The sequence below is a fragment of the Cnephaeus nilssonii genome, assembly GCF_951640355.1.
Source record: "Cnephaeus nilssonii genome assembly, chromosome: 17".
NCBI classification, from domain to species: Eukaryota; Metazoa; Chordata; class Mammalia; order Chiroptera; family Vespertilionidae; genus Cnephaeus; species Cnephaeus nilssonii.
The window spans coordinates 51458900-51474990 of NC_137088.1; the positions used below are offsets into that span (position 1 = coordinate 51458900).

The 16091-nt window shown below is 45.1% G+C and overlaps 1 protein-coding gene across 5 annotated transcripts in view; it reads left to right on the forward strand.

Annotated features, from left to right (window-relative positions):
• The window catches only part of LOC307113524 (uncharacterized protein), a 113278-nt gene extending 97648 nt beyond the window's left edge, over positions 1–15630 (forward strand). For 3 of the 5 annotated variants that reach the window (XR_013814863.1, XR_013814864.1, XM_079795241.1), the window contains 3 exons: positions 10595–10736; positions 11236–11370; positions 11614–15630. Coding sequence is in view for 3 of the 5 variants with exons in the window: in XM_079795241.1 (XP_079651367.1) it covers positions 10595–10639 (45 nt within the window). In the remaining 2 variants the exon portion in view is untranslated. Of the gene's footprint in view, positions 1–415; positions 494–10594; positions 10737–11235; positions 11371–11613 lie in introns of all 5 variants that reach the window. The other 2 variants (XM_079795240.1, XM_079795239.1) reach the window with 2 other exon arrangements.
• Positions 15631–16091: the final 461 nt, after the last annotated feature.

Genomic DNA, 16091 nt, shown 5'->3' on the forward strand with positions numbered 1-16091 from the left:
TTACTAATTTTCTTTCATCTCTGATACTTCTATTATAGAGAAAGGGCAAATAGCAATATTAAATTATTTCCTCTAATTAATCCCCTTTTAATGTGCAGGAATTTCGTGCACCAGGTCACTAGTGCTTATATAAATTTCCTTGGGGTTTGAAGCGTATATTTGTGTTGGGATAGATGTAGGCCCTGGCTGGTAGCTCAGTTGGTTGAAGTGTTGTCTAGTCACTCCAAGTTGTGAGTTCAATCCTCGGTCAGGGCAAATACAAGAATCAAGCAATAACTGTATAAATAAGTGGAACAATGAATTGATGTTTCTCTCTCTCTTAAATCAATTTAAAAAAATGATATATGTAAGTTTAATTGTCATAGATACTGTCAAACAGTCATCCTAAGTGGTAATACAATTCACACTCCCACAGCAATGCCGGAGAGTAACCATTCTGGAGGCTGTGTATCCCACTGGCTTTTAATTTCCACTCACTTGATGATTGATAAAGGTGAGCACTTTTATAAAAGTTTATCAGCTGTTTAATATTGTGTTTTATTAAATAACAGTTCAACATTTTTACCTACTTTTTTCTGTTGTCTATTTTTTATTGATTTATATATTCCCAAATATATAAAGGATAGGACCAATGGTATGCCATTTACTTAAAAAAATTTTTTTAACAATCACTGAGTGTTTTTTTAAATATGTTTTTCAATTAATTTGAGAAAGAGAGGAAGGGAGAGTGATAGAGAGATAGAAACATCGATGAGAGAGAGCCATCAATTAGCTGCCTCCTGCATGCCTCCCACCAGGGATCGAGCCCAACAACCCTGGGCATGTGCCCTGACTGGGACTTGAACCGGGGACCCCTTGGTTCATGGGTGGGTGCTCAAACCACTGAATAACACCAGGCAGGCTACTTTTTACATTATTTTTTATTGATTTTGTAAGCTGTACAATGGACTTGGGCCTTATCTTAAGAGCCACAGGAAGCCATCCAATAGTTTAAGCCAGGGAGTGACATGATTAGACTTTTCGCTTCATAAAGAACAGGGGCAGAAAAGATCGATTAGATTAGGTAGAGGCTGTACAGGTGGGCCATGGTGGTGACTGGAAGGAATGGCAGTGAGGGTGGAGAGAAACAAGCAGATTAGAGAGTTATCGAGGAGGTATGGAAGTGGACTCAAAGAGTGATTAGATATGGGGTCCAAATAAAAGGGGCAAGTCAAGAATCATTTCCACTCTGGGTAGCTGGGAAATGGTGGTGCCAGATGCCGAGATGAGAACATGAAAGAAGAACATAGGCATCTGGTATATGCATGCCATTTGGCCTGGCATTGGATCACTGTCTGGTGAATCCTACATTTCTCTAAAAAAGTATGGCTCACAAGCACTAGAAATGACAGAGATCTTCTTGTTTTCAAACACTGGGACTGAGCTGGTAAAGACACTGTCACAAGGTACCATAGGAAGGACCATTAAGTGAAGGTTTCCGAAATCCATGAGCTAACATTATGCAAACTGGTTCACTTCATTTTGTAATTCCTGGGTTATTTACTTGCACGGCATAAAGTTCAGTGCCATTGATCTTGAGATTATAAATTGAGGTCACAGTTCCTCTGAGATTATTTTCCTTTGTTTTAAAAGCAAGATAATTACCTAATGGATCTACTGGACAATAACTAGATAATAAAACCTTTTGTGTCAGGTACAACATAAAACAATTGTACATATTCCTTCCTTGCATACAGTGGGCCACAACCACGTGAAGGAAGCAACATTAATTTCCTACAGTGCCAAGATGAACTTTTCTGATCAGCAGTAAAATAGGAATGCATGGACCTATGTCCTGTGACATGGTCAGTACTGTGGTCATTTTTATAGCTAATTCTTCCAGAAACCTATAAAGCAAGGTGGCCGTGGGAATGATGAATTTACAGGCTGTAGGAAATGTTGGCTTGTTATGTCCAGATTAGACCCTGAAGGGTTATTGCTAATATTTTGCCTTGGGGAGAGGAGTTAATGAAGATCTATGTTCATGTGCAGGAAGAAGGCATGCCAAGGGAAATAGAAACACTTTACATAGTTTATAATAGTACCTTAATATTAGTTACCAATTATGGTGTCAGATGGTACTAGACTTATTGGGGTGATCACTTCGTAAGTACTAGTATATAAATGTGTAACCACTATGTTGTTCATCTGAAACAATATAATAGTGTATGTCAACTGTAATTGAAAAATAAATTTAAAAAAATCCAAACTCTTATTGAATCAAGTGTAAAATTATATATATATATATATATATATATATATATATATATATATATATATATATGTTACCAATTCATATACAGCTAATGTTTTATGTAGTTGGTAATATTGCAAAATAGGTGGCAAAATAGATTTGGTGTCAGGGAGAGTGAAATAAAATCCTGATTTTGCTACTTAAGAAGCAATGTGAGCCCTAGCCAGTTTGTGAAGTGGTTAGAGCATTGGCTCGCAGACCAAAGGGTCCCGGTTCGATTATGTTCAAGGGCGTGTACCTTGGTTGTAGGCTCGATCCCTGGTCTTAGTCAGGGCACATGCAGGAGGCAACCAATTGATGTGTCTCCCTCACATTGATGTTTCTTTTTGTCTCTTCCCCTCCCTTCCACTCTCTCTAAAAATCAATGGAAAAAATATCCTTAGGTGAGGATTAACACACACACACACACACACACTTTGACCAAATTATTTAAACTCTTTAAATTTTAGCTTCTTCATTAATCAGTGTAACAATGTGTCTCTTTCTTGGGTTTAATGGGCTTAATGAGTTAACACATGGACTGAAGTGTCCGGGTTCGATCCAGACCAATACCTGATGTATCATAAGCATTCACAAATAGAGATAATATGAATAAAATAACATGAATGTACTATGATTTCTAGCAGGCTATAGTTATATTAGACCTGGATACTTAGTATATAACTAAACTGTTGTAAGATACTCGTTAAATTTGTGGGTGGTTGATTTTTTATCAAGGTCTACAGAAACATAATAATACTAGTGGCCTGGTGCATGAAATTCTTGCACGGGGGGCGGGGGCGGGAGGGGTGTTCCTCAGCCTGGCCTGCACCCTCTCCAATCTGGGACCCCTTGAAGAATGTCCTACTGCCAGTTTACAGGGATCGGGCCTAAACCGCAGTCAGACATCCCTCTCACAATCTGGGATTGCTGGCTCCTGACCGCTCACCTGCCTGCGTGCCTGCCTGCCTGATTGCCCCTAACCACTTTGCCTGCTGGCCTGCTCGTCCCTAACTGCCCCCCGCCACCGGCCTGCTTGCCCCCAAATGCTGCTCCCCGCCAAGCTGATCACCCCCAACTGCCCCCTGTGCCAGTGTGCACTCCCCCAACTGCCTCCCCTGCTGGCCTGCTCACCCCCAACTGCCCCCCCTGCTCACTCCAAACTGCCCCCCCCCGCTGTCCTGATCACCTCCAACTGACACCCACTGATGGCCTGCTTGCCCCCAACTGGACCCCCTGCTGGTCTGCTTACCCCCAACGGCCCCCGCCCCCCACCAGCCTGATCATCCACAACTGCCCTCCCCTCTTGGCCTCTAACCGTCTCTACCTCGACCCTGCCACCATGGCTTTGTCCAGAAGAACGTCCAGAAGGTCTCCTGGAAGGTCTCCCAGTCTAATTAGCATATTACCCTTTTATTAGTATACATAGAGGCCTGGTGCACGGGTGGGGGCCAGCTGGTTTGCCCTGAAGGGTGTCCTGGATCAGAGTCGGGTCCTGCTGGGGTGCCTGGCCAGCCTGGGTGAGGAGCTGAGGGCTGTTTTCAGGCTGGCCACACCCCCTTCAGGGTGCCTGGCCAGCTTGGGTGAGGGGCTGATGGCTGTTTGCAGGCTGGCCACAGCCCCCAGCAACCCAAACTCCCAGCCCCTCCTTTTTTTTCTTTTTTTTTTTTCAGCGCCTCCTTGAGCAGAGGCCAGGGCCAGCTGGAAGCAGGTATCTGGGATTTATTTATCTTCTATAATTGAAACTTTGTAGCTTTGAACGGAGGCCAGGGCCGGCCAGGGTGGGCGGGAAGCTTGGCTTCCTCCATCACTGGGGGCAACCCAAACCTGCTCACTCTAGCTCTGTGGCCATCACCATCTTGGTTGGGTTAATTTGCATACTCACTCTGATTGGCTGGTGGGTGTAGCGGAGGTATGGTCAATTTGCATGTTTCTCTTTCATTAGATAGGATATTCCATTGACTCTAAGATGTGCATTTTTAAATATTTAAATGAGAGGCAATGACTTTGTTGGCACAACATATCAAAACTTGTGAAAAGGATAGTGGCAGCTTAAAAGAAAAGCCCAGACCCAATAATAGAGCATTCTTTTAAGAAATGCTGCATCGCCAATGTTCTCTGATGTGGAGGATGACATTGTGAAACAGACACAGGGATCCTTATCTGCAAAACCATTCAGAGGAACCAGACTCTAAATGGGAAGTTCTAGAAATATCTCTTTCCACTTATGCTATTTACACTTACCATCTCATAAATATACACAACAGTAATGTTAAAGTATATGTCAAACTAGGTCTGTTTATTGAATAGAGCACTTTCAGATCAATCTAAAATAAAAATTCTAGTGATAAAGAGTTGTGTCATAGTTTTGTTGTCTTTGTCATATTGCCATGTAAATAATGGAACATCTCATAACTGATGATAAGTTAGCTTTACTGCAATACAGTAATTAAGAATGTATGGACAGTCAGGAGAATTTAAAGAGGTTAGAAAACGGAGTTAATAAAGGCAGACCTACCTGGGTTCAAGTTTTAGCTCCTCCATTTCCAGTTATATTATCTTGAGGAAAATGTCCATCCCTCTGAGCCTCTGTAAAATGACAATTTTACCTAAATCATTATTAGGTAAGTGAAATAATATAGGTGAAATTATTAACATAACTAGAAGCCCGGTGCACGAAATTCGTGCACGGCGGGGGGTTGTCCCTCAGCCCAGCCTGCACCCTCTCCAATCTGGGACCCCTCAAGGGATGTCGGACTGCCCGTTTAGGCCCGATCCGGGATCAGGCCTAAATGGGCAGTCGGACATCCCTCTCACAATCCAGGACTGCTGGCTCCCAACTGATCACCTGCCTGCCTTCCTGATTGCCCCTAACCGCTTCTGCCTGCCAGCCTGATCACCCCCTAACCACTCCGCTGCCAGCCTGGTTGATGCTTAACTGCCCCCCCCTGCCAGACTGTTTGCCCCCAACTTCCCTCCTCTGCCAGCCTGGTCACCCCTAACTGCCCTCTCCTGCAGGGTTGATCACCTCCAACTGCCCTCCCTTGCAAGCCTGGTCCCTCTCAACTGCCCTCCCTTGCAGGCCTGGTCCCTCATAACTGCCCTCCCTTGCAGGCCGGGTGCCTCCCAACTGCCCTCTCCTGCTGGCAATCTTGTAGTGGCCATCTTGTGTCCACATGGGGGCAGCTATATTGTGTGTTGCAGTGATGATCAATCTGTATATTACTCTTTTATTAGATAGGATAGAGGCCTGGTGCACGGGTGGGGGCCAGATGGTTTGCCCTGAAGGGTGTCCCAGTGGTTTGCAGGCCAGCCCCGCACCCTGGCGACCCAAGAGGAGGCCCTGGTATCTGGAATTTATTTTCCTTCTACAATTGAAACTTTGTAGCCTGGAGCGGAGCCAAGCCTGGGGCTCCCTCCGAGGCCCGCAGCCATTTGTGTTGGGGTTATAATTGAAACTTTGTTGCCTTAAGCGGGTGAGCCCGGCCAGGGTGTGCGGAAAGCTTTGCTTTCCCTGTTGCCAGTGGCAACCCTGGCCTGCTCTCTCAAGCTCCATTCTGCCGCCATTTGTTTGAATTTGTTTACCTTCTATAATTGAAACTTTGTAGCTTGAGTGGAGGCTTAGGCCTGGCAAGGGCAGGCGGAAAGCTTGGCTTCCTCTGTTACCTAGGAAACCTTGCTCTCTGTGACTGTAGCCATCTTGGTTTGGGTTAATTTGCATACTCGCTCTGATTGGATGGTGGGCGTGGCTTGTGGGTGTGTCAGAGGTATGAAAGGAGATTTGAAGAAATTCAATTTGGTGAAATGGGGGGCCAGGCAGTAGTCCAACTCTAGCGGGAGAACTACCCTCTGCTCTGGCCCTGCTATCCCTTTTATTGAGGCTATGGGGAAAACACCTTAGGCAGGAAATAACAGAAATATACACAAGATAAACAGAGGTGGAGGCTGCTTCAGCTAACAATGTTTAATCTAAAGGGTGAGTGGTTAGAGCAATTTAATGTTGTTGACAGCCTTCCTGGCTTCCTGTCCACATCTCTCTATTAGTGAAACAGTAATTGGTTTCCGGCAGTACTTCAAGACTGTAATAAATTATCGATATTGTTATTATGATAATAATCTATTATTTTATTTTTTAAAAATCAAACTATTTTCAGAGACTTGTCACATCATATAATGGAAAGCTATGTGTTATATCTATCAACTAACCACATAAAATAAAAATATACATTTATAAATATTTGCATAAGTTACAAATTAAGCTTTTGTGAATTTGTTTAAGCATGATATAAAAATGAATGAATGGGTAGTCATCATAATTGAAAAGTATATTTATAATGATCTGATTTAAAATGTCAGTTAAGTGCCCTACTAAAAAATGTAAGTGAGGTAAAGACAAGTAGCCATCTTCTAGCTGAAAATGGAAAATAGGAGGAATAAGTGGATGCTGATCAAAAACGTCAGGCGTTTTGTATACTAAGGACCACAATCATCATCAACTGGGAACTGGGGTTTCCAACATAAGGCTTAAACTAGGAGACTTAAAGGCAGGTACACTAACCTTACAATTGAACTGTTACATCTCTGAACAATTATGAAGAATGCTCTAGGGTGAATAGTAGTAGGCATCACTTCATTTAACAACAGTTAATGCGATGATAGTGTGTTATAGATACAGATGCCTTTCTGAAGATCCTCCTTCATTGATTCTCAAATTTAAGATTCCTTTTAAAGAAAAAAGAAGTGTGGTTCTCTGGTGTTGACTTAAATTATTTTATTATAATGTTACTTAAATGTATACATATAAAACTTAACATAAGCAATGGCGAAGTTAAATAGAATCCGAGAAAAAAATAAAAGCAAAACAAAGCCAATAAAATTAAACTTGAATGCATTTGTTAAATGTAATTGCTGAAGTTGTTTGGCTGAGACCCAGTAACTGCTTGCAACATGAGTAGGGTTCTGACGGCACAAAGATTCCAAAGCAATCATAAACCCAACCGCCAGCAAGCACACCGCGATAGTTATCTTTTGCTTTGTAACAAATGCCACAAAACGCAGTGGTGTAAGACACCAACAATCTTTTCTTCCTCATGGTTTCTTCGGGTCAGAAACCCGGGAGAGGCTCAGTTGGTAGTTCTGGCCTGGAGTCTTTCATGGGGTTGTCGTCAGATGGTGGCTGAGGCTGGGTCATCTTTAAGTCTTCACCACTCCCAGGCCTCAGAGCTGGGCTAGAGAGACTTGGACAGCTTCGGCTCCTCTAGCAACTTCTATGCAGTCTTTCTATTTGGTCTGTGCAGCGGCAGCTTCAGGAGAACCAGATTTCTCCAGGCTGCTCCTGGTGTGTGCCCCAGAGAGCGCGGGTGGAGTCCCATCTCCTTTCCTAGCCTAGCCCCGGAAGTCATGCAGGGTCCCTTTGCCTCACTCTGTTCATTAGAAGCAAGTCACAAAGTCCTGCCTGTGTTCAAGGGAGGAAGGGAACTTAGACTCCACGTTTTGAAGGGAGGAGTGTGAGAGGATTTGCAATACATTAAAAACCCTCCAGGTATTGAAATCACGTGGCTATATTCAATTTTAAAAGATTCATGCGCATGACTCAGTATGTGCTTTCATCTCTTTATAAATCTCAGAGGGAATTCACAGAACCCTAATCAAAGGTCAGCCAACCCCCACTGGTGTGTGGACCTCAATTTGAGAAAAACTCAGTTTATGTACCAGTTAAATGGCATGGAATGGAGGTTTGCTTAAGTCGTGGGGTAGGAGATAATCTACTTAAAGAAACAGTAAGAGAAGAAAAGACAACCGGAAAGTGTTTTGGAAACTAGTGAAGCTGAAGAACTTGTGTGCCTGGATGACTTTTGTCTTTATAAGAGCCTTTCCCACGTGCTGAAGGATGGTTGAGGGCCCACTCCACAAGTAGCTGGGACTTGGTGTCAGCATCCTTCAGTGCTCCTTCATGACCCAGTAAATACCAGTCATAGTAACAAAACGCTCTTTTAGGTGCTGGGGATATGGGAGTGAAAGTAATGCAGTCTCAATCCTTGGGGGTCTTATGGGTCTGGGGGGGGGGGTAGGCATTAAGAAAATTATTACAGATATAATAAAAGCTACCAAAAAGGAAATCAGAAGGTTCTATGGAGATGCTAAATTATTGGGGAGGAGACTGGAACAGAGAATGACCTGTAAGCCAACACGCAGAAAAGGAGAAGGAGATAACTAGATGGAGGGGAGGTAGGCGGGGAGTTTTCTGGCTTTTTTAAATATATGCTTTCAACCACTGAATATCTCTTGCTTCAAACATCATACAAGAAAATTGTGGCTACCACTAAAGAGATGTCTGGACCATAAAAGAATGTTGGTGGGTAGAATATGAATATGCTTATCAATTCATATTTTTAAATTATTTGGTGATCTGCAAATGCTGGTAAGGCATGAAGGGAAGCAGATGTTCAAATGGCTTGAGTGCGTCCTCTGTATTCATCATCTCATGAAGGCAGACCACTGGTTTGCAGATTGGCTAGCTGTGCACAGGTGACGCACGCTGGGGATTCCAGGCAGCAGAGCTTTGTGTCCATCAGCAGTTTGTCCAGCTCTGTTGCTAAGGAGTCAGGAGAGCAGCTCACCTCCCATTGACTTCAGAAGGAGCCTCGGCCTGACGTCTCTCATTTCATAGCTTTGCTTTCCTTCTATTTCCTTTGTTGTTGAAAGGTCTCCCAATACTTGAAGAAAGGCTCTGCTATTCCCCCAAAAAAACAAGGGCCCTGAGAGTATGGTCAGTTGGTTGGAGCATCATCCCGTGCACTGAAAGGTCATGGGTTCCGTTCCAGCTCAAGGAACATACCCAGGTTGAGGGTTCAGTCCTAGTTGGGCTATGTATAGGAGGCAACCAATCGATGTTTCTCTCTCACATTGATGTTTTTTTTCTTGTTCTCTTTCTCTCTCCCTTCCTCGCTCTAAAATCAATAACAGTATCCTTGGGTGAGGCTTTTTTAAAAAAAGAAAAACTTTCATGCTTAAAACACACACACACACACACACACACACACACACACACACACACACACACACACCCCACATAAGGAAGGGGGAAGGCAGACCCTTCTTGCCCCTGGCTGACAACTCAGGTGCCTGAACGTCCGTCTCTGTGGGGAGGGGGTGTGGTAAACCACACCGAAAGGGATGAAAAGGCTTCCTCAGAGTTCACCCTGCCAGGGCTGAACTTTCTCCTCTCTGGCCCCATGTTGTCTTGGGCACAGTTGGCAAAATTAGCTTTCATCTAACTCTTATATTTGAGATAACAATTTTATCCCAAATGACTGAGATGTGGCCTGCAATTCACCTATGAAGTTGCCATTATCTGGAGGGAAACAGTCTGTGTGCTGGCTTTGTGTTAACGAAGGGCTCTGAGGAGGGGGTGTGACTAATTAGAACGGAAGTTGGCCACAGGGACAGACATTACCCTTTAATTTCTGAATTAAATTGTGGAGAGGTCCAAGAGTCCTGAGGGGAGAAGGGGCTAGTCTCAGGATGGTACAATTTGCTAACTGGTCTGGACATAGTCTTTTATTTTTAATCCTCACCTGAGGATATTTTTCCCATTAATTCTCTCTCTTTTTCTCTCTTTTTTTTAAGAGAGAGTGGAATGGGGAGAGAGAGAGAGACATCAATGTGAGAGAGACACATCGACTGGTTGCCTCCCGTATGCACACCTCCCTTTCCCACTGCCACCCTGGGGCCAGAGATCAAGCCTGTAAGTGAGGTACGATGAGGTACATGCCCTTGACCTAAAATTGAACCCGCAAACCTTCAGTGGTCGGGCTGACCCTCTCACCACTGCAGGAAATGGCTAGAGCGGGAAGTGTTTGGGCAGTTTAACAGAGGTGCCTCTGGGAAGGCGGTGCCATCTGTTAGTGAGCACAACTGCAGTGGGTGCTGCAAAGGAGCGGGTGTGGCAGAGCTGGCTTTCAGGGCCGCTCCTGTGACTCGCCATGTCATCTCCCTCAACCTCCGTTTCCCCATCAGGTTAAATGATGTTTGAGCTTCTTTCAGTCATTTTTACAATTATAAAGCCATAATTCCTGGCACTGTTTTTGGTTCTTGACACCAAAATTTCAATGTGAGGGGGAAAATGGGTACATTGGTAAATTACAATTGGTTATACGGTGGTTGAAATTTGGGAATTTAGTGGCCCATTTCATTGAAAGGTCCAGGAAATGTGTTGACTTCAGGCTTTGCTAGTTCAAGTTGCTTGAATATTTTCATGAGGACTTGCTCTCTCTCTCCAGCTTTCAACCCATTTCTACTCTCTTTTGGCTTTATTTTCAGGGAGATTTTTCCCAAGTGGTGGTTAAGAAGTCCACTAGCAACTAGGCTTTCATTTTTATCAATTTCTCAACCCCAGCAGACGAAGAACGCTTCTATTTCAAATCATGCCTGCAAAATCCCAGGTCTCATGGCCCAGCCTGAGGTATGTGCCCTTCTCTGAATTCCACTGAGGCCAAGGGACACAGAGCTCTGACTGGCTGGGCCCAGGCCACAGACCATCCCCTTGAGCCAAAAGGGAGTATTAAATTCAAACTTCGCACATTAACAATAGGGGGAAGGTTGGTTGCCCCACAGAAATTTGGGGGTTTTGTTCCCAAGTGAAGGCAGTCAAATCCAGCTGGTCCCATTCCAAACAAGAATTAGAATAAAGAAAACCATCCACACACAGGCGCCCACAAAGATTTATCTGGAAACGGTAGTGAAGCAGGAAAAACAAGGTGTTCATCTTGATGAACCATTTTGATGTGCTCTGTCTCAGAGGGTTCACTCGTCCAGCAGGCCTTGTCTCTGTTGACTTGCTCTGAGCCTGGTGTTGAGCTAGGAGCTGAGCACACAGAAGGAGCAGGCCCTCCTGGCCTCCTGGCCAGGGTCTGACTGAGAGGGGAAACATGTCACAACTCTGTTATCTTGCTCTCCAACAGGGATTTCTCCATTCTGGCGTTCTTCTCAAACAAGCCACAGATCTGCTTCTTGCCCTTTGAAAGCTGATGGCTCCGCTTCCAGGTACCGTTGCTGGGAGGCAGATTATGAAACGGGATGCGCTGTCAGAAACGCAGGTATGAAATCTGAACTGCATGGCCTCCCGTAAACCCCACCAGCTCTCAGCCGAGGGCGCCTCTCCCTTCCCCAGGTGTAAGGACAGAGGGCCCATTGTCCTGGGGAGCCTATAAGATAAATAGAAAGATCGAGTCCTTGCTGGTTAATCTGCTGGTGATAAAGAGTATTGTTTTATCTCCTGCCATCTCCCTGTTCCAGGGGATGAGTTCTATTGTGACACAAAGTCTGCTTTGTCTTCCCAGCCCAGCCAGACGTTTAACCTGACCTTTCATCTCACCTCGGTCATCACAGCCTGGGCAGAGCTGGTGGGTCTTATGCACTGAGAGGATGTCATCGAAAGAGATGTCACATGTTGAAAAACAGTGCGATTCTCTTCTGCTTTAAAAAAAAAAAATACTTTTTTTGGAGCAGTTTTACTATTGACAGAGAAATTAAGTGGGAAGTACAGCTCCCATCTCCTCCCTCAGCCTGCTCCCCGCCCCACGGTTCCCTGTTATTCACATCTTACATCCGCGTGCAACTGACGAGCCAATAGTAATACATTATGAACTAAAGTCATTGTTCACATGAGGGCTTACTCTTTACATTGCACTCTCTGGATTTTGACAAATGTACAATGACGTGAGTTCACCGTCAGTCTCACACGGGGTAGGTTCGCTGCCCTACACTCCCGTGTCCCGTGGTTTACTGTCTCCCCCGGTTTGCCTTTTCCAGAATGCCAAGTCGTGGGACTCCTACAGTGTGCAGTCTTTTCACTTGGCAATATGCATCGGAGGTTCCGCCATGTCTTTTCATGGCTGGATAGCTCATTTCTGTTTATTACTGAATAGCTTCTGCTTAATATGTAAAGCTCCCAGTGAATGAAAGCAATGGAGTTGCCGTACCTCTCACTTCCCCTTCACCGGCATCTTCGTGATCCTGAGAGATTACTAGCCATCTCCTATGTTTTGAAAGTGAGCCCGCTGTGTGTGCTGTTTGAAAGAAGCACATGCAGACCGGCTTCAAGTACTTTTCGCGAGGCTGCAGAAATAAAGAGCAAACTCCAGCATTTCAATCACAGCCAAACGAGAGAAAGTCTGTTCAGGCTGAGGCAGCATTGGTGTTCTTAGCATTTTATCCAGAATAATTTATATCCATAGACTTCGTGTTTTCCCTAAAATAAATGATTTCCTAATTTTTTTCTTCTGAGGTCCCATTACTTGGTTAGTAATATCATTTGTTTTTAATGCAAGAAGCAAACATTTTTCTTTATTTACATTTCCTGAACAGAGTCCACTTGGGCCACATGAAGAGGACCTCCCACTCACTCAGCTGGTATTTGACAGTCACGCAGGTACAGGCTTTAGAATGCCAGGGAGTGAGTTTGTGTCCCGACTCTGCCCCTGACTTCCTGTGTGTCTTCTTACAAGTCATTTCTCCTATCTCGGCCTCAGTTTGCTCTTCAGTAAAACACAACTAATAGTGGACTCTTCCTTGTAAGACTTTTAAAGATAGGGAAGGAGATAAGCCTTGGAGAGCGTTAAGCAGTTTCAATAACAAAAAACTTCCTCAAACGTCATCCTCACCACCCGAGGCAACTGGCCTTTGTGTGTAGAGGAAATGCTGAATACAGTGTAGATGCTCATTAAATTATTCCTGACTGATCAAGGGGGCAGAGGAAGGGCAAATCCTATCATGTGTGCTCTCGGAGCCACAGTCCAGGAAGCGATTTAATTGGGGTCAAGCCTGATGGCAGCGATTAGGCACCCTGTGCAATCTTATGGAACCAAGAACACCACTTCCGGTACCTTTTGTCTCTGCCTCACATTCTCCTCTCTCCACCCTCAGAAAGTCCATTTCCTGAGCAAGTGCCAGTGACACTGAGGGTCCTTCTGACTGTGATTTAATTTAGCTTTAAATCCTAGCTCTAGAAATCACCTCTCTCTGTGTCTATACCCCTCAGAGACCTAGCCTTTCCCCCCAGTAATCAGCAACCCCTGAGGCAGCAGAAGACAGGATCCCGGACCTGACTAATGGTCATGGGCCTGGACCTCCGGCAGGATAGAGATAGCATCCTGACCTGGGGTGGTTTCAGCCCTAAGGCAGAACGGCCTGCTGGCTGCTTCCCCATGAAACAGACAGAGAGACAAGGGGACAGACCTCAGAGCTGTCCTCACCATCTGAAGATTCATCACCCTCACCTCACCTCTGAGGACTCAGCTCCCAGCACATCCCGAATCCCTAACCCACCGTGCCTTGTGATTTTGCCTTATATGACCTGTATCTTACAGGCTACCAGGGGGTTCAGGCTTTGACATTGGCTTCCTGTTCTCCTGGGTGGTGCTATTCAGGATCAAATAGCCAACCTTCCTCCACTGCGATTCTCAGTGTCTAGTGTTTAGCTCTGCTAGGGCCGGGCGGACCAGCTCTCTGTGCTTCACCCTGGCGTTGGTCAGGTGACTGGAGGACAGCCTGGTTTCCAGGTTTAATGAACCATTTCCTAGAGGACAGTCTCATTCCGTCTCTCCTTCTTCCCCCCTCCCCCCCCCACACCTCTCAGCTGAAACAACTTATCAACTAATAGTTGTTGAGATCCAATGGAGCAAGAAATCTTAATCCCGAGAGCTAAGTGTCCTGTGGGCATCATTTTTCATTTTACTTTTACTCTTTACTCACTTCCATCATTTTGCAGTGGCAAACTCCTTGCCAAAGGCAGGGTAAATAAACGCAGACACAGCCTGTCTCCCTTACATCTTTGTTTATCCATAAGCTGTCAAGGATACAGATGAAAACCCACTAAACCGTGCTCCAAGCAGTTCTACAAAGGCCCAAAGAGACCCAGGCAGGAAAGTCCATTGCGGGGGAAGAGAGCTCCTGAAATTATACCCTAGCTGGCTCCCTGTGATGGCATGAATAAAAACTAAACACACCCACAAAGGTGACCAACTGTCACAGCTAGGAGTGGACTCCTTTGTGCAAAAAAGCACAAGAAGAAAATACAGAAACTGTGCTGTGAGAAGTCTATGAGCAGGGAAAGTGCTCGAGCTGAGAGCTTAAGAGCATAGACTGAGAGTGAGAATGCAGGTTTGAGCCCCGGCTCCACCTTCCGCCTTTTCACCTTTAAGTGGAGGACAATGCATTGGACTACCCAAGACTCACTTTCCTCATGTGTAAACTGGGATAAATTAGTATTCACCCAGAGATTATTGTTTGAAGACTTGATGAGATAAAAAATATAAAAGCGAATCGGGGGAAAAGGAGTCAGATGTAATACTTTAAACAAACAAAATAATAAAAAAATAAAAGCCCTTGGTAAGGCTTGGCTCCGGTAGACGTTCACTGAGAGTTCACTGTGACTTTTCAGAGGTCACAAAGGACTGAGGATCAGGGCACGGAGCCGGCAGTGCTGCCCCAACTTTGCCACATCAAACCTTCTATTCCAGGGCCACCCGTGAGGTTAGTGTTCTGCAGAAAACAATTTGAGAAATGCCACCTAAAATAAATAAGGATTCTGGACGGGGGATGTCCGTCTTGAACATCCTGGTTAGAAAGTTAAGTTTGAAAGCAATGCTTGTGGTTATTTCTGTAACTTTCGGGGCATCAGATTTTTGGATCAGGAAGGCATCCTCAATGCCATCCTCATTTCTGTGGAAAAATCTGATTTCATTCCCATCACACCTCATCACAGTAGCTTTTCTGGGACCCCAGTGAAAGCGAGGACTGCCTACTCACACTGGGTGCAAAGGACGGTCCTCCCTTTTCACCTGGCCCAGTGGTCAGCAAACTCATTAGTCAACAGAGCCAAATATCAACAGTACAACGATTGAAATTTCTTTTGAGAGCCAAATTTCTTAAACTTAAACTTCTTCTAACGCCACTTCTTCAAAATAGACTCGCCCAGGCCGTGGTATTTTGTGGAGGAGCCACACTCAAGGGGCCAAAGAGCCGCATGTGGCTCGCGAGCCGCAGTTTGCTGCTCTGTTGACTAATGAGTTTGCCGACCACTGACCTAGACAGCAGGCCTCTGTCTACCCCGCCCGATCCTGGGTCGGGGTTTCCCCTGTGACCCATGAACACAGAGCCAGGGCCTGCCCTGGAGGCTCGGGGAGCCTGGCAGCCGCATCTTGCCTCTGCACGCAGAGAATGAATGTTTGATGATCCACAGGAGGTGGATAATGCAAGGTGCAGGCTCACAGTTTGATTTTCCGTGTGTGTGTGTGTGTGTGTGTGTGTGTGTGTGTGTGTGTGTTTAAGCAAGGAAGCTCAGCAGTGAAACTCATTTTCCACAATTCCCCAAGTGGTTTTGAAATAAATCTGTGAATTTAATCAGCCTCCTCTGTTGAGGCAATCTCTCCTAATTGGGTCCTTGTGAGGGACAAGAGACATGAGGACAAAAATACTTCATCTCTGGAAAGGAAGCCAGAGTCCCATCAAAAGGACTGACAATAAAGCTCCCATCCCCCAAAGAAATGGAGCCCAGGCTTCGGGCACCTGGGGCACCAGGCTCACACGTCCAGGTAATGTTTGTTTTCTAGTCCATCTTTCTCCTCCTTCCTGGCCAACATCAAGAAAATGAAAATCCCGAAATGAAAACCCAGTGTCTCCAGTACCATATTGGCTAGAAACCAAGTGGACTGCTAAGTAGGCATCTGGAAGTTTTCCCGAAGATTGCCATGGAGTAATGGGGAATTACATGAGAAGTGAAAGCAAAGATGGAACACAGAATCCAAACAACACCAGT